At 42.5% G+C, this 21,692-nt stretch overlaps 1 protein-coding gene and 1 pseudogene across 3 annotated transcripts in view; one reads left to right on the top strand and one right to left on the bottom strand.

The window, feature by feature from the left end:
* The window catches only part of AK4 (adenylate kinase 4), a 77,699-nt gene that overhangs the window by 23,001 nt on the left and 33,006 nt on the right, over positions 1-21,692 (bottom strand). For 2 of the 3 annotated variants that reach the window (XM_060304718.1, XM_030865854.2), the window contains exon 3: positions 19,372-19,491. The exons of the other annotated variant lie outside the window; for it this stretch is intronic. In XM_060304718.1, coding sequence (XP_060160701.1) covers positions 19,372-19,491 — 120 coding nt within the window. The remainder of the gene's footprint in view (positions 1-19,371; positions 19,492-21,692) is intronic. 3 annotated transcript variants of the gene reach the window in all.
* Positions 3,913-4,683, top strand: LOC132594020 (phosphatidylinositol polyphosphate 5-phosphatase type IV-like; annotated as a pseudogene).

The raw sequence follows: 21,692 nt of genomic DNA on the forward strand, positions 1-21,692 counted from the left end.
GCAGGCTATGATTACACTGGCAGGTCCCAGGAAAACTTGCCACTCTAGCTGTGGCTATTTCTTCTTCTTTAAATATGCTTGCTCATGGAGCCTATTAAAATTACAAGATCCCTGAGGGCTGGGGCTGTGTTTAATCCTGAAATGCCCGGGATAGTTTCAGATCTCACATGGATATGGTATTCCTGGCCGGCAGGGATTACTAACCCAGCGGGCTGATGCATACTCAAATTCTGTCAACAGGTGGCAGCATTAACAATTTTTCCACTTAAAGAACTGCAACAATTGTGGTATGCTTTTGTTTTTACTAAAACTAATCCTGAAAGACATGCTTTTAAATGACTAGCAGTATTCCAGCCTCCTTAGACAGCCTATTCCCAGTGAATACATTCCATTGTTGAGGAAACCAGAAAGCCCAACAGGTAAAGTAAAATAAAGATCATATTTAAGCATGGAAAGCTTGCTTTCCGCCCTTTAACTACACATGACACTGTTCCACCGCATGGTTTCTGATCAGGAGTATGGAAAACCTACCTCATGGTATCCCTATCTCATCTCATAACGTGGCCTGGAAAAGCTGCTCTGTCCTGTTCAAACAGCCAATCCACGCTGAAAGCTGAAATTTTATACAGTCTCCCAGAAGCTATCATGGTGCATCACTACTTACGGTGCCTTACAGGTTGTTTTTAAAAACTCCCCAAAAGATTTACCAAGTGCAGGGAGATGTCACTAAAGTCTTGACTGGTATTATGTTCCCAGCAGTGCTGGCCACTGGGCCTTGGCACCGACTCCTGTCAGCCATGCCAAGAGCCTGAGGGAGGGTAGCTGAAGCAGGAGGTGCCGCAACAACAAGCTCAGGCAGTGGAGGGCAAGAGGGAACTAGGACGTTTGTTTTTCTAATTTGGAGTGCATTCACTCCAGAGGAAGGGCACAGAGCCAGAGTCCACCACCACATTCCCAGGCAGAAAAGCAAGCCCTCCACTTGATGGAAATAAAAGGGCAGCTCTGAAGGGCAATTTCCAACATCCGCCTGGGATGGGCAGCTTGTGAAAAGGCCAAGCAACATCAGGCCCCCTTGCTACCGCCATTAAGATCTGGGGCCAACGTGGTGGCTTCTGACCACCCATCTCTTCCCAGTTGTTAGAAAAACAAGAACCAGGTTACAGATTGTTCATCACAATTAATCACTGAAGGATTAAAGTTGAAAGCAGTCAGTTATTCTTCCATGGTCTTCCCTAACCCAGTGGGGCATTCAGACCATTCATACCACCCACCAGAAGCCTTAGTTATAACTTAAAATTAATCACCATCAAAATCTGTTTTGTGAAGGCCTTTTCTCTCTTATATCTTATCTGTTTATTCAATATTTATTTCTATGTGCATCTGAGACCTCCATATTCCTGTTCAGCCAGTTTTTATTAACAGATGGTGAAAAGATTAAGAAGCAGCTGTGCTCCAGATGTTGGCAAATGGAGCTTATGCTACCTCCTATCACTTTGTGAGCTCCACATTTCCCACTATGCCAAGAGAGCTCGAGGGACTAATTCCTGCTCACTGAAACCTTCCAGGGACACTTGGAAATCCTGTTATACATCCTCGAGTTTAAGAGATTTGTAATAAATGGGTACTGCTCTCAAAGAGCTTATATAGGTTAGTAGTAAATGATTTAAAAACCGAGATATGCTATAATCACTACTTAGTGATCCACTGATAAATACAAGATACAGAACATTTGGCTTTAAACCACAAGTTTGGATCTTCAAAATGGCTTATTGAAATTAAAGAGTTTCTATTAGGTAGGCATTCTTGGGGAGATTCCCAAATGGCGTGGACATCCTCTGGCATTAGCTTAAGGATTTTTCCTGTTTAAGGGCATAGAGGACAACTACTAACTTAAAACCTTTGTTCTTAAACAGGTTATTCTAACAGCACGGAGCCCTTTTCCCAGTAAGGGAGAATGGGTATTGCACTGAGGAAGTAGCCATCATCTGCAAATCCTTCGCTTAAAGGCTCTTCTGTTTAAGAATTCTGCTTGGTCATTCTTTGAACATAAGTCTCTAGAAACAAATTAGGGGAAAATTGGCCCCACTGTATCTCAATTGAGACAAAAGGGATTTGGATTTGTAAATGATTTCACCAGGGTCCACATTTTTGCCCCAAGTATCCCGTACGTAGGCTTAGCTACAGGCTGTGGGCCAGACCTCTCTATAATCAGACATATACTTATAAGCCTTTTCTTCGCAGCAAACACAGTGGTAGGCAATACAACCATGAACAACACAGATATAATCTCTGCTTTCTGAAGACTTCATTGGGGGTGGGAGCATGAGGAAGGTACACAACACCAAATTTGCAGATAAATATCTAATGTCATGTGATTATAAGGTCAGAAGAAAGAGTGACATGGGTAGATAGGATGGTACACGAAGGATTCACTGAGGAGGGGATACCTGAGTAGAGATGTGAATGCAGCAATCCACATGGATCTCAGGAGCCAGGGCATCGCAGGCAGAGGGCATAGTAAGTGCAAAGGCCCTATAGCATAGCATGCATGGCAACAAAAGGTAAAGAAATTATAAAGTAGTTATGGAATATAAATAAAGTTTTGCTCTCCTCTGCCCTGAACATGTTTGAAGGCAAAAGGAAACACAGCTGTAAGAAAAATTTAAACAAAATACGATAATGACAAAGAATATTCAACAAAGCATCCAATATAACTGGCATTCTTGAAATAGAAAAACTGAACAGATGGACCAAAAAAACGACATAATACAGGAGAACTTCCCTGAAAGGAAAGAAGTGAATTGGAGATTAAAAGGACATACTATATATAAGAGGAAATACAAAACCAATAGAGAGATTCTACTTACTTAAAGTATGAAGAAACAATTCGTCAGGAAGTCTATACAGGACAAAATAATTATATTCACAAAAGGGAAAAAAGTCAGACTGGCCTTAGGTTTCTACAGAGCAATAATCCAGGCCAGAAGATGATGAAGCATGGCTGCAAAGGACACAAGGACCACTCAAGAATATCACAGTCAGCTCAACTGTTGAACAATAAGGAGATATTTTCAAACTCAAAAACTCATGGAATATAGCACCTCATGAGCTGTTCTGCAAGGAGGGTGGGAGAGGAGAGGAGAGAGGGATTCAACAAAATCCAGTCAACCAGGTGATGAATGGCAAAGTTGTGTTAAAAAGTAGTACAAATGAAGTTATTTACAAAACAGAAATAGAGTCACAGATGTAGAAAACAAACTTATGGTTACCGGGGGGGATAAGGGGTGGGGGGAATAAATTGGGAGATTGGGATTGACACATACACACCACTATATATAAAACAGATAACTAATAAGGACCTACTGTATAGCACAGGGAACTCTTCTCAATACTCCGTAATGACCTATATGAAGAAAGAATTTTTAAAGGAGTGCATATACGTATATGTATAGCTGATTCACTCTGCTATACAGCAGAAACTAACACAACATTTTAAATCAACTATACTCCAATGAAAAATTTTTAAAAGAGAATGTGGGCAACCTTGCCCGCCGGTTGCTGGGGAGCGGCTGCCGAAGCCCGCGGGGTTGGGGAGCGGGCGGCGCCCAGAGGGACTTGCCGGGGACTCTTGACCATCAGGGCTCCCCGCCATGCAGCAGCTGGCTGTATTCCAGCTGGACCACCCCAGCCCGAGGGGGAGCTGCTGCCCTTTCTCTCCTCCGCGCCTTGCCCAGCGACGGCTGACCACACATCCCTGACACTGCACGTCGCCAGCAGCCCCAGGAGGAGCCATCTCCCGGCTCGGCCAGTCTGCCCCCGGGTGTGAGGGCTGGCGCCCGGACTCTGCCATCCAAGTTGGCGAGCCTGGGGCACTCGGAGGCCGCCCAGCGGCATCTGCAGCCTGAAGGCAGGATGCTCAAGGGGCAGCTTCCAAACACTGATGAAGACCTCGCCGCCCGCCCGGGGTCCCCGGCCACTGACCACCGTTGCGTACCCGAGAAGAGCCCAGTGCTCCCTCTGGACACCCCAGCGCAAGTCAGCAATGAGGACCCACAGGCCAGCGGAAGACCCTTCAGTCTGAAGCCGCCGCCGCCGCCGCCACCGCCAAGGCCCAGGCTGGAGCGAGCACTGTCCCTGGATGAGAAAGGCTGGAGGAAGAGGCGGTTTCAAACCAGCCGTGAGGACCTGGCCGCGAGGAATGGGGCGAGCCCCTCCGGGGGCACCCCGCAGGACGAGGCCCCCGGGACCCCGGCCCGCAGTGGCTCCCCGCCCTGCCTGAGCACCTCCCTGCAGGAGATCCCCACAACCCGCAGGGCCCCGGGCAGCGGAGGCCCCTGCTCATGGGGTAACTGTCTTTCCGGAATGATCAGCACTTCCCTGAACCTCTGCACCGGGATGGGGCCTCGACCGGGAGCATCCACCGGCTGGCCAGCCTGCTTCCCCGGCGCCCACTGCCCGCCATGGACGGCAACGCCGCCTCCGACGCCCTGCGGACAGCAAACAAGGTGGACTGGGCTCACGCGGACTGCAAGGTGCAGCTATAGGCCAGACTGTTCCGGGCCCACAGCAGCCTGGACCCCGGCCGGCCCCCAAGCCCCCTGGCCCGTGATGTCCCTTCACTGGGCCAGGTCCACCTTCAGCCTCCTGGTGCCCATCCGCACCAAGGATGTCCGCAGCAGGTAGGGCCTTGGGGGCGGGCGGCATCATGGCCTGCGTCTGTGGCCTTCGTTGGCCTTCAGAAGCCCCGTGAGAACCACAGGAAGCTTCCCCTGGAAGCGTGTGATGTGCTGCAGCGGGTCTCCCTCCACTGACGCCCACCTCCCAGGCCCTCCCCCAGCTTTTCCTTTGCGTCTCAGCCCCACAGGCACCTATGAAGCAGACAGTGGGGTACACAGGTCCCTCTGCGCACTGGGCGGCCCTGTTTTCCTTCCCGTTTCTTGCTCCGTCGGGGGCAGCTTTCATCCATGTGTGCAGGTCGGCCCAGGACTCCAGAGTGGGTCGTGGAACCCGTGTCCCCGTAGCCGCTTTGATCAGGACCAGCGTTTAGCCAGCTGGGCCCTGTGCACGCGCCAGCACTTTTCCAGGACCGAGAGCTGGACAGGGGTACGGGCCCCAGTGACAGCGGCTGGGCTGCCCCGAGGGGAGGGTCCCCGGGGCCCACCTCTGGCAGGGAGGGGCGCAGGCAGAGCCCGACTTGTGCACTTTGCTCTCAGGAGCGCCCCGGGATTTCTCAGCGCTTGGGGCTCGGTCTGCCGAGGGCTGCCCAGCAATCGCCCCACCCCCCGACCCCGCGGGCAAGGAGAGGGGTCTCGCATTTCATAGGACGCCGGGCTTCCGGGCCCCTCAGGGGACTTGAAGAATTAGTCCGTCTTGACTTCTTTATAGTTTAAAGGGGAGGCGGGCGCCGCCCTCCTGCTTAGGTCCCATCTCGCACCTCTGCCCACCTCTCCCGAGCCAGAGCCATGAGGGTTCACCAGGACCCGGGTCCCAGGAGCTTCTGAGCCCAACCCATCCACGCCCACCAGCTCTCTCCTGACCCGTCGTCTCCGGGAGCCTGGTGTCGGGCCACACTGCGGTGCCCACGCTGTGACTCGGAAGGCCGCCCTGTCCGTGCTGGGCCTGGCCACTGACCGCGGGCTCTCAGGGCTCCTGCCTCATCGGCCGGGGCTGGGCAGGTTGTTTGAAGCGCACATCGGGCCACGGCCTTGACTTGGGGGCCCCACGCCATCCACTCCCTGCCGGGACGTCCTAGGCCCCAGGGGACGCGAGGAGCTCTGTCACCACCGCCCCCCGCCGCACCCTCCCACCCAGACCAGGCCTACACCAACCCTTCCGGACGTGGACCGGGGGAGGGGAAGAGTGAGGCGATCCCTGTTCTGGTGTCCTGGGGCGGCTGCAACAAAGCACCACAGACTGAGAGCCTTAAAACAGTTGTTACTCCGTCCCAGTTCTGAGTCCAGAATTCAGAAATCCAGGTGCGGCAGGACCGCGCTCCCTCCCGAGCCTCCAGCAAGGGTCCTTCCTGCCTCTTCCACCTGCTGGGGGCCCAGGCGTCCCTGGCTTGTGGCTCCATCTTCACATGGCTTCTCCTCTGTGTCTGTCTCTCCTCTTCCATAAGGACAGCGGTCATTGGACTTAGGGTCACCCTCATCCAGGAGGACCTCATCTCAAGATCCTTAACTAATTACATCTGTCTGCAAAGATCCTTTTCTAAATAAGGTGACATTCGCAGATTCTGGGGGTCAGGGGGCAGATGGAAGGTAATCCTTACCCACCCCCGCCCTTGGTGAGCCCAGGCAGGTGGTTCCTCGGGCCCCCAGGCTCCCTCCTGCACCCTCCATCAGCACCGGGCGTTCTTTTAGGACAAAACAGGTTCCTTTGTTAAAGTAATTCAGCATGTTTCTCATAAAGCGCGAGATCTCTTAGTGCATTTAAAGTATGATTTCACAGGGAATTCCCGTGTTGTCCAGTGGTTAGGACTTGGTGCTCTCACTGCCGTGACCCTAAGAACTAAGATCCTGCAGGCCGAGCGGCCAAACAGTATTTCACTGTTTAAATTTCATGCAATTTATGTAGACTCGCCTGTTATATAAAAATGAGAAGCACGTCTCAAGATCAGATCCCCAGCTTTGCTCTCACACAAGCAGCCGACAATGGGTTGATGGGCTCCCCACCTCCAGACTCTCCGTGTGTGTCCTAGGACACAGGTCAGCGGACTGGATAGTGAATGTTTCAATTTTGTGAGCCGTGTGGTCTCTGTGGCAGTGCTCACCTCTGCCGTGGGGGTGAAAAAGCAGCCCCAGGCCTCGCACCAACAGTGTGGCTGTGTGGCAGGAACGCTTTGTTCAGGGAGGCCGAAGTGTGAATTTCAGGGCATTTTCCCATGTCACGAAATACTATTTTTTCCCAACCATTTAAAAGCACAGGGGACTTCCCTGGTGGTCCAGTGGGTGAGACTCCATGCTCCCAATGCAGGGGGCCCGGGTTTGATCCCTGGTCGGGGAACTATGTCCCACATGCCGCAACTAAGAAGTCCGAATGCCACAACTAAAAGATCCTACGTGCTGCAGCGAAGATCCCACGTGCCGCAACTAAGACCCGGTGCAGCCAAAATAAATAAACATTTAAAAATTAAAAAAATAAAATAAGAGAATGTGTATGTATGTATGTGTATATATATATATGTATATGTATGTATAACTGAATCACCTTGCTGTACAGCAGAAATTAACACATTGTAAATCAACTATACTTCAATACAATAAATTTTTTTAAAAAGTAGGGCAGCTTTACTCATATATAAATCATATGTCATACAAGCCACTCATTTAAAGTGTACTATTCAATGGTTTCTGGGATATTCAGGGACATAACTAAGATTAATTAAAATAAAATTAAGAGAAGTGGTAGTGGGAAAAAAAACGAGTGCACAGAATTCATTAAAATTTCTTAAATGTAAGACCAAAAAAATGGGAAACTAAAGTTACAGAGAAATTTATAATAAATTTTAACAATAAAAGCTAAAAAAATTGGAAGGAAGGGGAGAGGAGATGGGAGGAAGTATATTCTCTAAATTTGAAATGTGAGACTAAAAAAAAACAAATTTGTCATCTCCTAATGTCTTTCACATTTTTTAAAATAAATTTATTTTTGGCTTCGCTGGGTCTTTGTTGCTGCACGTGGGCGGTGAGCGGGGGCTACTCTTTGCTGCGGGTGCACGGACTTCCCATTGCAGTGGCTTCTTCTGTTGCAGAGCACGGGCTCTAGGCATGCGGGCTTTAGTAGTTGTGGCTTGCAGGCTCAGTAGTTGTGGCTTGCGTGCTCTAGAGCGTAGGCTCAGTAGTTGTGGCGCACAGGCTTGGTTGCTCCGCGGCATGTGGGATCTTCCCAGACCAGGGCTCGAACCCGTGTCCCCTGCATTGGTAGGCGGATTCTTAACCACTGTGCCACCAGGTAAGTCCCATCTTTCATCTTCTTAAGGGGCTCCCATAGGAATTAACATCCCTGGTGATGAAGAAAGTTTTATCTGAAACTCAGTGATAATTCCTTAGGGTTCACTTTAGCTTTTGCTATATTAAATTTGAGTAAAATTAATTGCCTTTTTTAAAGAATGTAAAGGATGATATCATTCTTACAGATTTTTATCTGCATATGTGCATGGAGAGGTATCTACAATGATTGTTTGCAATTATTAACCCTGGTTATTTCTGGCTAGTAGGATTTTAGGCAATTTGTTGCCTTTCTTTGCATTTTTCCATATGGCCTGAGTGTTTTATAGTGATCATGTATAATTTCTATAAAAACAGTATAAAAAAGGTGAAGTTAAATCGTCTGTGGGAATTCCCTGGCAGTCCGGTGGTTAGGACTTGGCACTTTCACTGCCGAGGGCCTGGGTTCAATCCCTGGTTGGGGAACTAAGATCCCGCAAGCCGCACAGTGCAGCCCCAAAATAAAATAAATTGTCGGCATTTTTCCACATCACCTTCTACTTTTAACCCTAATCGACTTGTTCTTCTTTCCAAAATCAGAGTTTTCGTATTAATAATAGGAAAATCAAGAGAGTTTTATTTTACATTTACTAGGTAAGGTTTAATGGAAGATGACTGATTTTATTTACTTAGGCTTTACGTAAGCCAAGTGTACTTAGTGAGGGGTAAAAATGATGATCCTTATTTATTAGAATGACAATATTTTTGTTAAGTTTCTCAACAGTTTATTATTGAAATGTTAAGTTCTAACATCTATATCAGTGTCTATGTATATATTTACATTAATAATAATTATCAATTAAATTTTCTTTACACTGAAAATAAGAACACACATCTAACACCTGACCACCTACTGTGTTCCAGAACTCCACTACAAGTTTTACATTTGTTAGCCAATCCTTGCAAACCTATGACATACATACTCCTATTTTACAGATGAGAAAAAAAGAAACCAGGAAAGGTAAATTTGCTTGCTCAAGACTACAAGCTAATAAGGCCTGACTCCTAAGTCCATGCTTTTTCCACCACATAACTGTTTTCTTAGTATGGAACTTTGTGCATAGTAAGTGTACAATAATTGTTTTACTATTAAACCAGCAAAGTATACCTCATAAGCTTTGGATGTAGTTTTGCAATGAATTGTCTTAGTTCATCCAAGTCCCAAGATACCTGCTTCCTAAATTAGGGAAGGAGCCTCTCCTAACATCTAAAATTAGTTTCATCCTGTGCCTTACTTTACAGACTTCTAAGCAAGCAGCATTAGCAAATGAGCTAAGTGCATCTGAAAGTGTACGACACGACAGGCCCAACTACAGGGAAACCATGCTTTAATACCTAAAGTATGTCTGAATTTAAAATTTTTTTAAAATTTAGTTAACTTTTAAATGTTAGTTGAAAGGAAAGTTAAAATATAAATTATTCACTCTTTCAAACTCAGTTTTAAATTTTATTTTTAACTTCCTTCCACCTCATTTATAATATTAACTTTGACACTTAACTCCCTGTTTTTGAATTTCAAGAAGTGTTTAACTTTTGGCCCCATCCACTTTTCCAGCCTCATCTGCTCATACTTTCAGCTCTAGGATTATCCAACTACTTGTGGTTTCCAGAACACACCTTGTTGTTTCATGCCTCTATACCTTTTTTTTTTTAATTAATTTTTATTGGAGTATAGTTGATTTACAATGTGTTAGTTTCTGCTGTACAGCAAAGTGAATCAGTTATACATAGACATATATCCACTCTTTTTTAGATTCTTTTCTCATGCCTCTGTACCTTTCGTACATGATGTTCCCTCCATCTAGAATGTGCTTTATTCCCCTTTCCCAAATTTTGCTCTTGGTGTCACCTTCTCCCAGGAACCTTCCTAATAGCTGCCTCCCTCGCCCCCAAGAGAGGGCCAGTCACTTTCTCCTCTGTGCTACCTCTCCCCTCTCACCCCCTTCACTGGTGCTCCCAAGATCCTACACTATGATTGTTTAATGCAGCGTTTGCTCCTCCTGGGCTATGAGGTCGGGAAGTGTGCTACTCCCTCTTCCGATGGATCGATGGGATACACAAATCATGTATACTCAATTTGTTTTTTGAGCTCTGAACCAAGTTTTTCTAGGATGTGTTCAAATACCTGTATACATATGGTTCCCATATGGCCCTTAGTGCTCGCATGTTAAAATCTAGTCATTCCCTGAAAACACAAACCGAATTAAACAAAGTCAGGATTGTCTACTATATTAAGATTGTTCCTGATCCTGGGGTAGCAGTCAGATCAATCAGAAGAAACCCACCAGAAATGGACACAGGGACAGGGTCTCAGGAGAGAATCCAACAAAATTAAGAAGAGATCCAGAGTTTTACCATGTTTTTCAGTCACATACTCTGAGCTCATTCAGACACCAAGGACACTGAACAAAGGAAGAGTCATGGAATAAAAACCAAGTTCTCTGAACTTATGGTTACTGGGGGGAAGGGTTCTGGAGGTGGGGGTATTTAGGGAGTTTGGGATTGACATGTACACACTGCTATATTTTATTTTATTTTATTTTTTACATCTTTATTGGAATATAATTGCTTTACAATGGTGTGTTAGTTTCTCCTTTTAACAAAGTGAATCAGTTATACATATACATATGTTCCAATACCTCTTCCCTCTTGCGTCTCCCTCCCTACCACCCTCCCTATCCCACCCCTCCAGGCAGTCACAAATCACCGAGCTGATCTCCCTGTGCTATGCGGCTGCTTCCCACTAGCGATCTACCTTACATTTGGTAGTGTATATATGTCCATGCCTCTCTCTCGCTTTGTCACAGCTTACCCTTCCCCCTCCCCATATCCTCAAGTCCATTCTCTAGTAGGTCTGTGCCTTTATTCCTGTCTTACCCCTAGGTTCTTCATGACATTTTTTTTCTTAAATTCCATATATATGTGTTAGCATACAGTATTTGTCTTTCTCTTTCTGACTTACTTCACTCTGTAGGACAGACTCTAGGTCTATCCACCTCATTACAAATAGCTCAATTTCGTTTCTTTCTATGAGTAATATTCCATTGTATATATGTGCCACATCTTCTTTATCCATTCATCTGATGATGGACACTTAGGTTGCTTCCATCTCCTGGCTATTGTAAATAGAGCTGCAGTGAACATTTTGGTACATGCCTCTTTCTGAATTATGCTTTTCTCAGGGTATATGCCCAGTAGTGGGATTGCTGGGTCATATGGTAGTTCTATTTGTAGTTTTTTAAGGAACCTCCATACTGTTCTCCATAGTGGCTGTACCAATTCACATTCCCACCAGCAGTGCAAGAGTGTTCCCTTTTCTCCACACCCTCTCCAGCATTTATTGTTTCTAGATTTTTTGATGATGGCCATTCTGACTGGTGTGAGATGATATCTCATTGTAGTTTTGATTTGCATTTCTCTAATGATAAATGATGTTGAGCATTCTTTCATGTGTTTGTTGGCAGTCTGTATATCTTCTTTGGAGAAATGTCTATTTAGGTCTTCTGCCCATTTTTGGATTGGGTTGTTTGTTTTTTTGTTATTGAACTGCATGAGCTGCTTATAAATTTTGGAGGTTAATCCTTTGTCAGTTGCTTCATTTGCAAATATTTTCTCCCATTCTGGGGTTGTCTTTTCGTCTTGTTTATGGTTTCCTTTGCTGTGCAAAAGCTTTGAAGTTTCATTAGGTCCCATTTGTGTATTTTTGTTTTTATTTCTATTTCTCTAGGAGGTGGGTCAAAAAAGATCTTGCTGTGATTTATGTCATAGAGTGTTCTGCCTAAGTTTTCCTCTAAGAGTTTGATAGTTTCTGGCCTTATATTTAGGTCTTTAATCCATTTTGAGCTTATTTTTGTGTATGGTGTTAGAGAGTGTTCTAATCTCATACTTTTACATGTACCTGTCCAATTTTCCCAGCACCATTTATTGAAGAGGCTGTCCTTTCTCCACTGTACATTCTTGCCTCCTTTATCAAAGATAAGGTGACCATATGTCCGTGGGTTTATCTCTGGGCTTTCTATCCTGTTCCATTGATCTATCTTTCTGTTTTTGTGCCAGTACCATACTGTCTTGATTACTGTAGCTTTGTAGTATAGTCTGAAGTTAGGGAGCCTGATTCTTCCAGCTCCGTTTTTTGTTCTCAAGATTGCTTTGGCTATTCGGGGTCTTTTGTGTTTCCATACAAATTGTGAAATTTTTTGTTCTAGTTCTGTGAAAAATGCCAGTGGTAGTTTGATAAGGATTGCATTGAATCTGTAGATTGCTTTGGGTAGTAGAGTCATTTTCACAATGTTGATTCTTCCAATCCAAGAACATGGTATATCTCTCCATCTATTTGTATCAGCTTTAATTTCTTTCATCAGTGTCTTATCGTTTTCTGCATACAGGTCTTTTGTCTCCTTAGGTAGGTTTATTCCTAGATATTTTATTCTTTGTGTTGCAATGGTAAATGGGAGTGTTTTCTTGATTTCACTTTCAGATTTTTCATCATTAGTGTATAGGAATGCCAGAGATTTCTGTGCATTAATTTTGTATCCTGCTACTTTACCAAATTCATTGATTAGCTCTAGTAGTTTTCTGGTAGCATCTTTAGGATTCTCTATGTATAGTATCATGTCATCTGCAAACAGTGACAGCTTTACTTCTTCTTTTCCGATATGGATTCCTTTTATTTCCTTTTCTTCTCTGATTGCTGTGGCTACACACTGCTATATTTTAAATGGATAACCAACAAGAACCTACTGTACAGCACAAGGAACTCTGCTCAATATCATGTAATAACCTAAATGGGAAAAGAATTTGAAAAAGAATAGATACATCTATATGTATAACTGAATCACTCTGCTGTACACCTGAAACTAACATATTGTTAATCAACTATACTCCAATATACAATAAAAAGTCTAAAAAAAAAAGTTCTTATACTGTGATTTAAACCAAAGATGACCCTCACAAAGACTTAACATTCTGTTAAATTTCTCAGCAGTTTATTATTGAAATGCTAAGTTCTAATATCTGTATTGGTGTCTGTACGTATACATATCTTTTTCATTTTCATATTCATTCCTATACATATGAGCGCGTCAAGAAGGATGAGCCTGGTGAGGCACCAAAGATTACAATTGTTCAGTCCATGCTTAGCAGGCATGAACACTGCCACTGTACCCAATAAATTTCCATCAAGTCTATGACGCTCCATTCTTTAGCAGTCACTCCAATTGCTTCAAACCTTCTGTCCAAGGTATGACAGTATACATATTGCCTTAACGGTGATCGAAGATACAAATGTTATCTGACAATATTTTTCAGGACTAAACATCTGAAGGTACTCTTACTGTATAACAGAGAACTAAATTAAATACCCTGTGATAAACCATAATGGAAAAGAATATAAAAAAAAGAATGTCTATATGTGTATAACTGAGTCACGTTACTGTACAGCTGAGATTGTAAATCAACTATACTTCAATAAAAAAAAACACATCTGAAGGTAAATGAGTAAAATAATCTATCACCCTCTTAAATGCACACACGCACACGCACGCGCGCACACACACACACACACACGAGAAGAAAGCCTGATTCTTTTTTTCCAAAGAGAATATCTTCAGTGACCTTCCAAACAAACCTATTATACATTTTATTTTTGAAACATACCCTACATTCACAAGGGCAACAGAAAAAAATTGCCCTTGGCATTTCTTAAAAGATGTGATTCAGAAGACACGGGATTGTCAGCTTTTTTTTCTGTAGGCATATGTTGCCCAGTGGGATGTAAAACCATTCAGAGGTCTGATTCAGAAAGAAAAATATGAAGGGGATAAGGTCAGAGCAGTTATGTACAGTTCAGTATGGTAAAACACATTTGCAAAATCAGGACAAGATACTGTAGCTCCACCATCTGTAGTCTGGTTTCCCAGCATCCACCTTTTACTTGGATACCAAGGGCTCTGAATGAGCATGTATCCCGGAATATCTTAGGTCTGAGATCATTCACCTCTCAGGGAAAACAAACACATACAAACACGGCACACCCTGAAGTGGCTCTGACTTGTGCTAAAAATAAATAAATAAATCCCAGAATTACCCACAGAAGGCACCAGCTAGTGCTCAGAATGAATCAAATGGAATATACAACCATGGACTGAATGATGACTCTCCTTGTAAAGTTATCTTTATCTCCAATGAAAAGGCTTAAATTATATTCCACTTATAATTCCAAAATTTAAGATTGCTTTCTGTCAAACCAAACTTTGACAACAAATTTAAATATTTAGATGACACCTAAAGTCACCTGGCAGACAATTCTGTTACATCTTGAGATAAATTGGGACTGAGCCTGGGAACTTGCAGGTTACTGTTTAAATGCACAGGTTTCGGCAACCAAGTTTAGAAACAAAAGAAAAATCTACTACCTAATACACCTCCCTACGGGCCCCATCTCACTGCCAGCTGCTTTTTAAAAAGTGAAGAATTTGTATTTGAGCTGGTTATTTATAAGAGCTGGTTATTGTTCCCTAGTTACTTCACCTTAAGATCACCTAGTAAGCAGTAAACACCCTCTTTAAAAAACAAAAAAAAACCAAAACCATCATAGCAAAAGTAGAAGGCTTGTGCATGACATTCCTCTGGTTGAATATTTGTCTTAAAAATTAAAATTATTTTCAGAAAACCGCTGTCACACATTAAACGTCTAAAGAAATTAAAGAAAGAAAAAAAGAGGGGAAAAACCACACTTATATACACATATTAACACATAAAGGAGTGTTTCTTATCCAACTAAAAAGCACACTGTGAAGGCAAGGCGGTGCTGAACTGTTTTTAGCAAGGACATAGCTGACCAAACCACAGAGCACTCACCAAGCACATCCACTGCCACCCCTGGCGTCCCCTTGGTTTGCATCCATGCTACGTGTTTCCACCCACCATTTGCAGGATGCCTGTTTACAGCCATATGGACCAAGACGATGAGTCATCTATCATCCAGAATTCTTTTCTTGACCTTTCCACATGCAATCACCTTTAGCACGCTCCATAGGCACGTCCTCCGCAGAACACGTGCCCTGGAACATAAGGAGTTTCAAACTGAACACAGAACTTAGCATTCTTGATGGTCCTCACTTTGCCAAATGGATTTATTCCAGAGCTTTAAAGAAAAATCACAACCGAAACCATGACCAGATGTGTTTAGAAAGATACAAACTAAATCAGTTAGGAGACTGACGTTCTTTACTAAAAACAGGCCTATGAGGTAAAAGAACTTCAGTTACTCACCGAGAGGAAGTCATAGCAAAACAAAGCAGTGAAAAGATACATAAAACATTTCACAACTGAAGCTGACTTTTCCAACTTCACGTGGCTGAATATTTTTTAAACTATTTTTGAACTTAACACTTCATGTAGTAACCTAAAAACAAAAATTCATGACCTGGACCTTATGTACAACAAATCACAAAATCTCATATAGCACTTACTATATGGCAAATATAAGCACTTTCCGGACATTCACTTACTTCATCCTTTTTGTAATCTCTGTTTTCCATGAGGAAAACAACGCAGAGACCTATGGGTAGCTTGCCCAAGGGCACTGACAATGGCAGAGCTGGGATTCAAAGGGGGTAGTCTGGTTCTAACTGGGATCAGTGGTTATTATACTAACCACCTTCCCAAAGGAGTTTAACGTAGATGATCCTTTTTTAAAACAGTTAAGTTTACTTAAAACTACACAAGTTTATTTTATAAGGTGAGAAGCCTTACAATTAAAGAATTTAAACTAGAGAAATTACTGTTAGGTGGTGGCAGAGCTAAAGTTTATCCGTCCCGGCAAACACCCACATAAGAAGAAGTAGTGGGAGCCTAACTTTTTTGAGTTAAATATTCAGTCTGGAGAAATTACCATAGCTGGAGAAGTGTAGGGAAGGTGATGACAGCCAAGAAACTCCAAAAGCTGGGAAGGCGATCAAAGAAAACCCCAGGGCTACAGTGCCTAACATCAGTCACACTCCTGTCAATTCTTCCTCCTCAATGCAGTCTTTCAGGAATGGTGCCTCCTCGCCATCTCACTGCTGGTGCTTAAATTCAGGCCTTCAGCATCTCTTGGCCCAATTGTGCCAACAATCTCTTACTCAGCTTCTAGTCACCACCTCCTCCCCTACCCCAGCATCTAATAGCTCTGCTGCTAACAGAATAGTCTTTCTGAAACACAAATACATCCGATTATGTTATTCCCCTTTTTAACTCTTCGGTGGTCCCTATAGCCAAAAATTTCCAGTTCCACCATCTCTGCATAGAATCAAAGTCCATCACCCCAGGATTTCCCCTGTCTCTCTGTTTGCAGGCCCAGGAAAACACTAGGCTAAGTCATTCCTCTCTTACCCAGTTCACATTGCGCCTCTGCTGAAAAAATCCTTCTTCCCAACCCCCATTAGTCAACCTGCAGGACATGTCTCTAGTCATCTCTTTTTCCATAAAGTTGTTCCACTCCTGCCTCCCACCAATAGAACCGACAACTTTCTCCTTTGTGTCTTCAGTGTACCACATGTATATGATTTTATTATACTGTCAATTTTTTACACACCTGACTCCCCTACTGTAATATAAGTCCCGTAAGAATACAGAAAGTGTCTTGTCATTTTATCAACAGCACCTGATAGTGCCTAACACACAGTAGGAGCTTTATTCATTACTGCCTGATAAACACATGCCTTCCACGGGCCATTATAGCCTTTCTCTTGGCAAAAGTTTTCAGTTCAGTCTCAGTCCCATGAGAACATAGGTCCTGATTTTTTTTAATGGAAGGCATTCTCGAAAGATATGATCTACTCTATAGTCAACTTTTCAGAACACCTCCAAAGTGAAGAATAAATGTTGAATAGTATAGTTCACAAAGAATGGACCATAGAACAAATCCCAGAGGTTATAGGTAGGGTAGGAGATTCTATGGTCATATACATTCAGAACGCCTTGTGACATTTCCTTCTATGAAGAGTTAAATCACATTATCATATTAAAGGTTCATTAAAGTCCTAAGAAATTGGTTAACTTTGGACTTACTAACTTTGGATAGGCAAGTGAACCTTCCTTTGCTTCTGTTTTCTCATCAATAAATGGAAATAACAGTCTCTACCTTGATATTGTAGGAATTGAATGAGATAATAAATATCAAATGTTCAGAACAATACCTGGCATACAGTAAGTGCTCAGTAAATTCAAGCAACATTTAACATTTAAATTGACATTTTCTTTTTTTTTTTTTTTTTTTTTTTGGCGGTACGCGGGCCTCTCACTCTTGTGGCCTCTCCCGTTGCAGAGCACAGGCTCCAGACACGCAGGCTCAGCAGCCATGGCTCACGGGCCCAGCCGCCCCGCGGCATGTGGGATCTTCCTGGACCGGGGCACGAACCCGTGTCCCCTGCATCGGCAGGCAGACTCTCAACCACTGCGCCACCAGGGAAGCCCTAAATTGACATTTTCTAAACACATTTAACTACAAAGTCTGTTTTTTGTCTAGCCATTACTAACACTGCACACTATACACTTTGAGAAACACCAATATAGAATAAATACTCTACCACAAGTTGGTCTTTATGGAGATTTACGGCTCCAGACGTTAGGAGAAATATAGGCAATCTGATAGTTAAAATGTAGGACAATTCACTCTGGCTTCTCTGTGGCTGGCAAACATCAAAGTTTCAGCTGTTGCAACTTGCTGAGATAGGAAAAAGTGCATTGTGTGAACTGAAGGAAAACTACTCTGCAATGGAAAGAAGTTTCTTATATATAAATCTCACTACCCTTTCTGTACCTAGAAAGCAGTATATTCATCAAGTTCTTATTTTCATTGCCAAGGAATCCTGCTATTAAAGAGTAAGACAAATAATCCATCCAGTCCATTTTTTCCCTTTAATAAATGAAAAGATTTATACCGGTAACACTTAAAAGTAGATGATTCTTAATTCCAGCTTCCTCGAGTACAAAACTGTGCAGTATTGTGTGTGTGAGCATCTGTATGCATCTTCCTGGGTTAAGTACCATAGGAGTGACTGAGTTTTTTTTAACCATTTTTATAAAATTGAAGTATAGTTAATTTACAATGTTGTGTTAGTTTCAAGTATACAGCAAAGTGATTCAGTTATATGTATAATTGAATATATATACTTTTTCATATTCTTTTCCATTATAGGTTAATACAAGATATTGAATATAGTTCTCTGTGCTATACAGTAGGTCCACGTTGTTTACGTATTTTACATATAGTAGTGTGTATATGTTAATCCCAAACTCCTAATTTATCTCCTCCCCACTGCTATCCCCTTTGGTAACCATAAGTTTGTTTTCTGTGTCTGTGGGTCTATTTCTGTTTTGTAAGTAAGTTGATTTTGTATCATCTTTTTAGTCCTACATATAAGTGGTATCACATGATATTTGTCTTGAGTTTTTTTTTTAAAAATCAGGCCTATGTATCATTTAAATATTAAAAATCAAACAATAGGAATGGGTATATACAGTGAAAGGTAAATCTCTCTCCCAACCCTAATCTTTACCCAGAGCCAACCACTAGTATCAGTTTTTTATAACCTTCCAAAGACAGCTTATGTATGTGTTTGTAAGTATATATAGTAATATTATACTGTCACTCCATTTTTATGGAGATAATAGTATATGATATTAACTACACTGCAACTAGCTTTTTTCACTCAGCAGTTTACCTTAGAGCTCTATCCATATCAACACAGAGGTACAGATTATTTGGTTAATGGACATACCAAAATTTAAGGCAACCCTATGATAGATAGGTTGTTACCAGTGTCTTGCTATTTACAAATAACACTGAAAACAAGCATCCTTTAACATACATCTTTAGGCAAGAAATCAAGCAGGGAATTGCTGAATCAAAAAATATAAAGACTGCTAAACTGCCCTCCAAAGGTTGCCCACTTTATCCTCTCAAGAATACTTACTTCCTATACTCTTATGGTTTTCAGATTTTCTATCTTTTTTAATCTGACAGGTAAAAAATGATAACTAATGCTTTTAATTTATGTGGCCTATTTTGAATGAAAGAACCTCTGATTTAAGATGAGTCATACTTATGACAACTTAGTCATGGAAACAAAGGCACGATCAAAACTGGAACAATAACAGGAATTCAGTGAAGGTTTGCTTCAAGCTGACGGCTCTAGGGATGGTGGTCTGCAGACAGAGGAATTAAAAGGTTTCACCACGTGAGGTTTCTATCACGTTGCCAAACTGGAGTATGTCTAAATAGATGACTGAACGTTTAGGGGAAAAGGGCATTTTGCAACCTGTAAGAAATACGGGAGTGTGCAAGGAGACAATGACCCACTATTGGCAGAGGTCCAGCGGACCCACACGTTCAACTCACCATCCAGTAGCCAGTGCTGGCCGCGCCTGTTCTCCAGCTCTGACAGCATGAGGCGTGTGATCACGTGATCTGGAACCAAAAGACTTTTCTCTATGTACTGCTTTGCCATATCACCAACTTCTATTAAAGACAGGAAAAAGACACTCTCAAAAAAGAAGCTTCAAAAAAAAAAAAAACTTACAAACTCTTTTCTGACAGTTTTGCCTTCTTTCTCATTCCTCCCTGATGGCACGGGGAAGCTGAGAGGCACAACCACTCCTTAGAGACCAAAGGAAAAATTTTCCACTGCTCTTCTAGAAAGAATGCTGGATGACACAAACATCAACCGGTTTATTTCTTTTCATGAGCCTCAGGATAAGCAGATGGCACCTTGCTGACGCAGTTGTAGAAGCAACGCAGTGTTATTAGTGGAATGCCAAGTTCATAAAAAGATGTGAATTTTAAAATTTTTTTCAAAGAAAAAAATGCTCATATCATAATTTAAAATAACAATTTCTTATATGTGGAAATTGTAAGTTGGGTTCAGGAGAACAAATTAGCAGTTTAAATCTGCTAAATTTCTAGGAACTGAATTTCTTTTTTTAACCCAGATGAAGTCCTCTGCTCTCCAGGGATCTGATAATGAACCATTAAGAAACACATTCTTGACAGGCCAATTAAGTTCTTATAAAAACATACAGCAGAATTATATTACTAGGTAAAAAAGCTCAAGAATCATTTAGCCTCCACCTTCACCTAGAATTTAAGGCAGAGCCCTTCCTTCCCCAGACTGAGCCTATACTCCCAACTCTGACTTCAACACTGAAACGTGGGCAATGAAGAGTTCCCATCACTGGACAAGGATCTCAAAATTAGGCCCAATGATGTGGATTCGGTAACGTGCAAGAAACAGAACATATATGTGGCTAAACATGAATGTGAACAAAACACATTCATTCAACAAGGATTTGTTGACTGCATACGATTTAACAGGTAATATTCGACAAATGTAACAGTGACTAAAAGTTGCAGTTACTGATCTCTAAGCAGTATTACTTTCCTTAAGCGCAACAGTAACAATCTTAACCGAGAGTACATATTATCCCAGGCACTTATACGTGTTATTTCATTGATTCCTAAGATCCTCAACTTTAGACAGGAGGTAATACCCATATTTTTTAATGACAGCTTTACTGAGATATAATTCACACACCACAACATTCACCATCTTAAAGTGTACAATTCAGTGGTTTTTTAATGCTTCCTCAGCGTTGTGTAACCATCACCACTACCGAATTTCAGAACATTTATATGACCCCAGAAAGAAACCTTGTACCTATTAGCAGTCATTCCCCATTTCCTCCTCCCTCTAGGCCCTGGCTTCTACTAATCCACTTTTTGTCTATAGATTTGCCTACTCTGCACATTTCACATAAATGGAAGCACACTATGTGGTTTTTTGTGTCTGGTTCCTTTACTTAGCATAATGTTTTCAAGATGCATCCATGTTGTACCACCTACAGTACTTCATTCATTTTCATGGCTTAATATTATGATTCCATTGTATGGACATATCATATTTCTTTTCACTCTTTGGATATGCTGAATAATGCTGCAGTGTACAAGTTTTTGTGTGAATGCATGCTTTCAGTTCTCTTCAGTAATACCTGTAAGGTATATATGTTTTATATCTGAAAAATCACTGTCAGACAGAACGCTCAGAGTAACTGACAAGCTTGGTGTTTGCTCTGCAATGGTCAGGCCAGCCCCAGAGCCCTGTTCTTAGTCTCATCCACCAAACTTTAAGGTACATATAAACAACAAATACACATCTTCCAAGGTGAGAGACCAAGACGTGAACTGCCTCCAAATATCCCATGAGGAAACAGTAATGAGTAGGAATTGTCTTGTTTGGAAAAGAGAAGAACCAGAGAAGGCCATGACAACAACTTACCCATAACCTGATACTTGGCCCATGGAAAAGGCATTAATTTATTTAATCCTCAGGGCTTAGAATTAGGACTAGTAGTAGGAATTATAAATGGACAGGAAAAGTTATCTAAGGAAATGTTTGAATGGAGACTGCCCAGGAAGGGATATTATAGAGAGATTTTGAAAACTGGATTGGGGATTGGGCTTAATTCATGTTTTAGGTCCCTTCAGATGGAGGATTTATGGTATTAGGATATATCTGAATTCAGTAATTTAATGGAGAACAGTATCAAAAATGATACGTCTAAGGCCTCTGATTATCTCCTGACTCTCCTACATGGCTTCCACTGACACCTCTGACACGTATCCTGTACAAACTCAACATTCCCCTCCCACTCTGCTCTTAACCT

This window comes from Globicephala melas, chromosome 1, assembly GCF_963455315.2.
Source record: "Globicephala melas chromosome 1, mGloMel1.2, whole genome shotgun sequence".
Taxonomy (NCBI): domain Eukaryota; kingdom Metazoa; phylum Chordata; class Mammalia; order Artiodactyla; family Delphinidae; genus Globicephala; species Globicephala melas.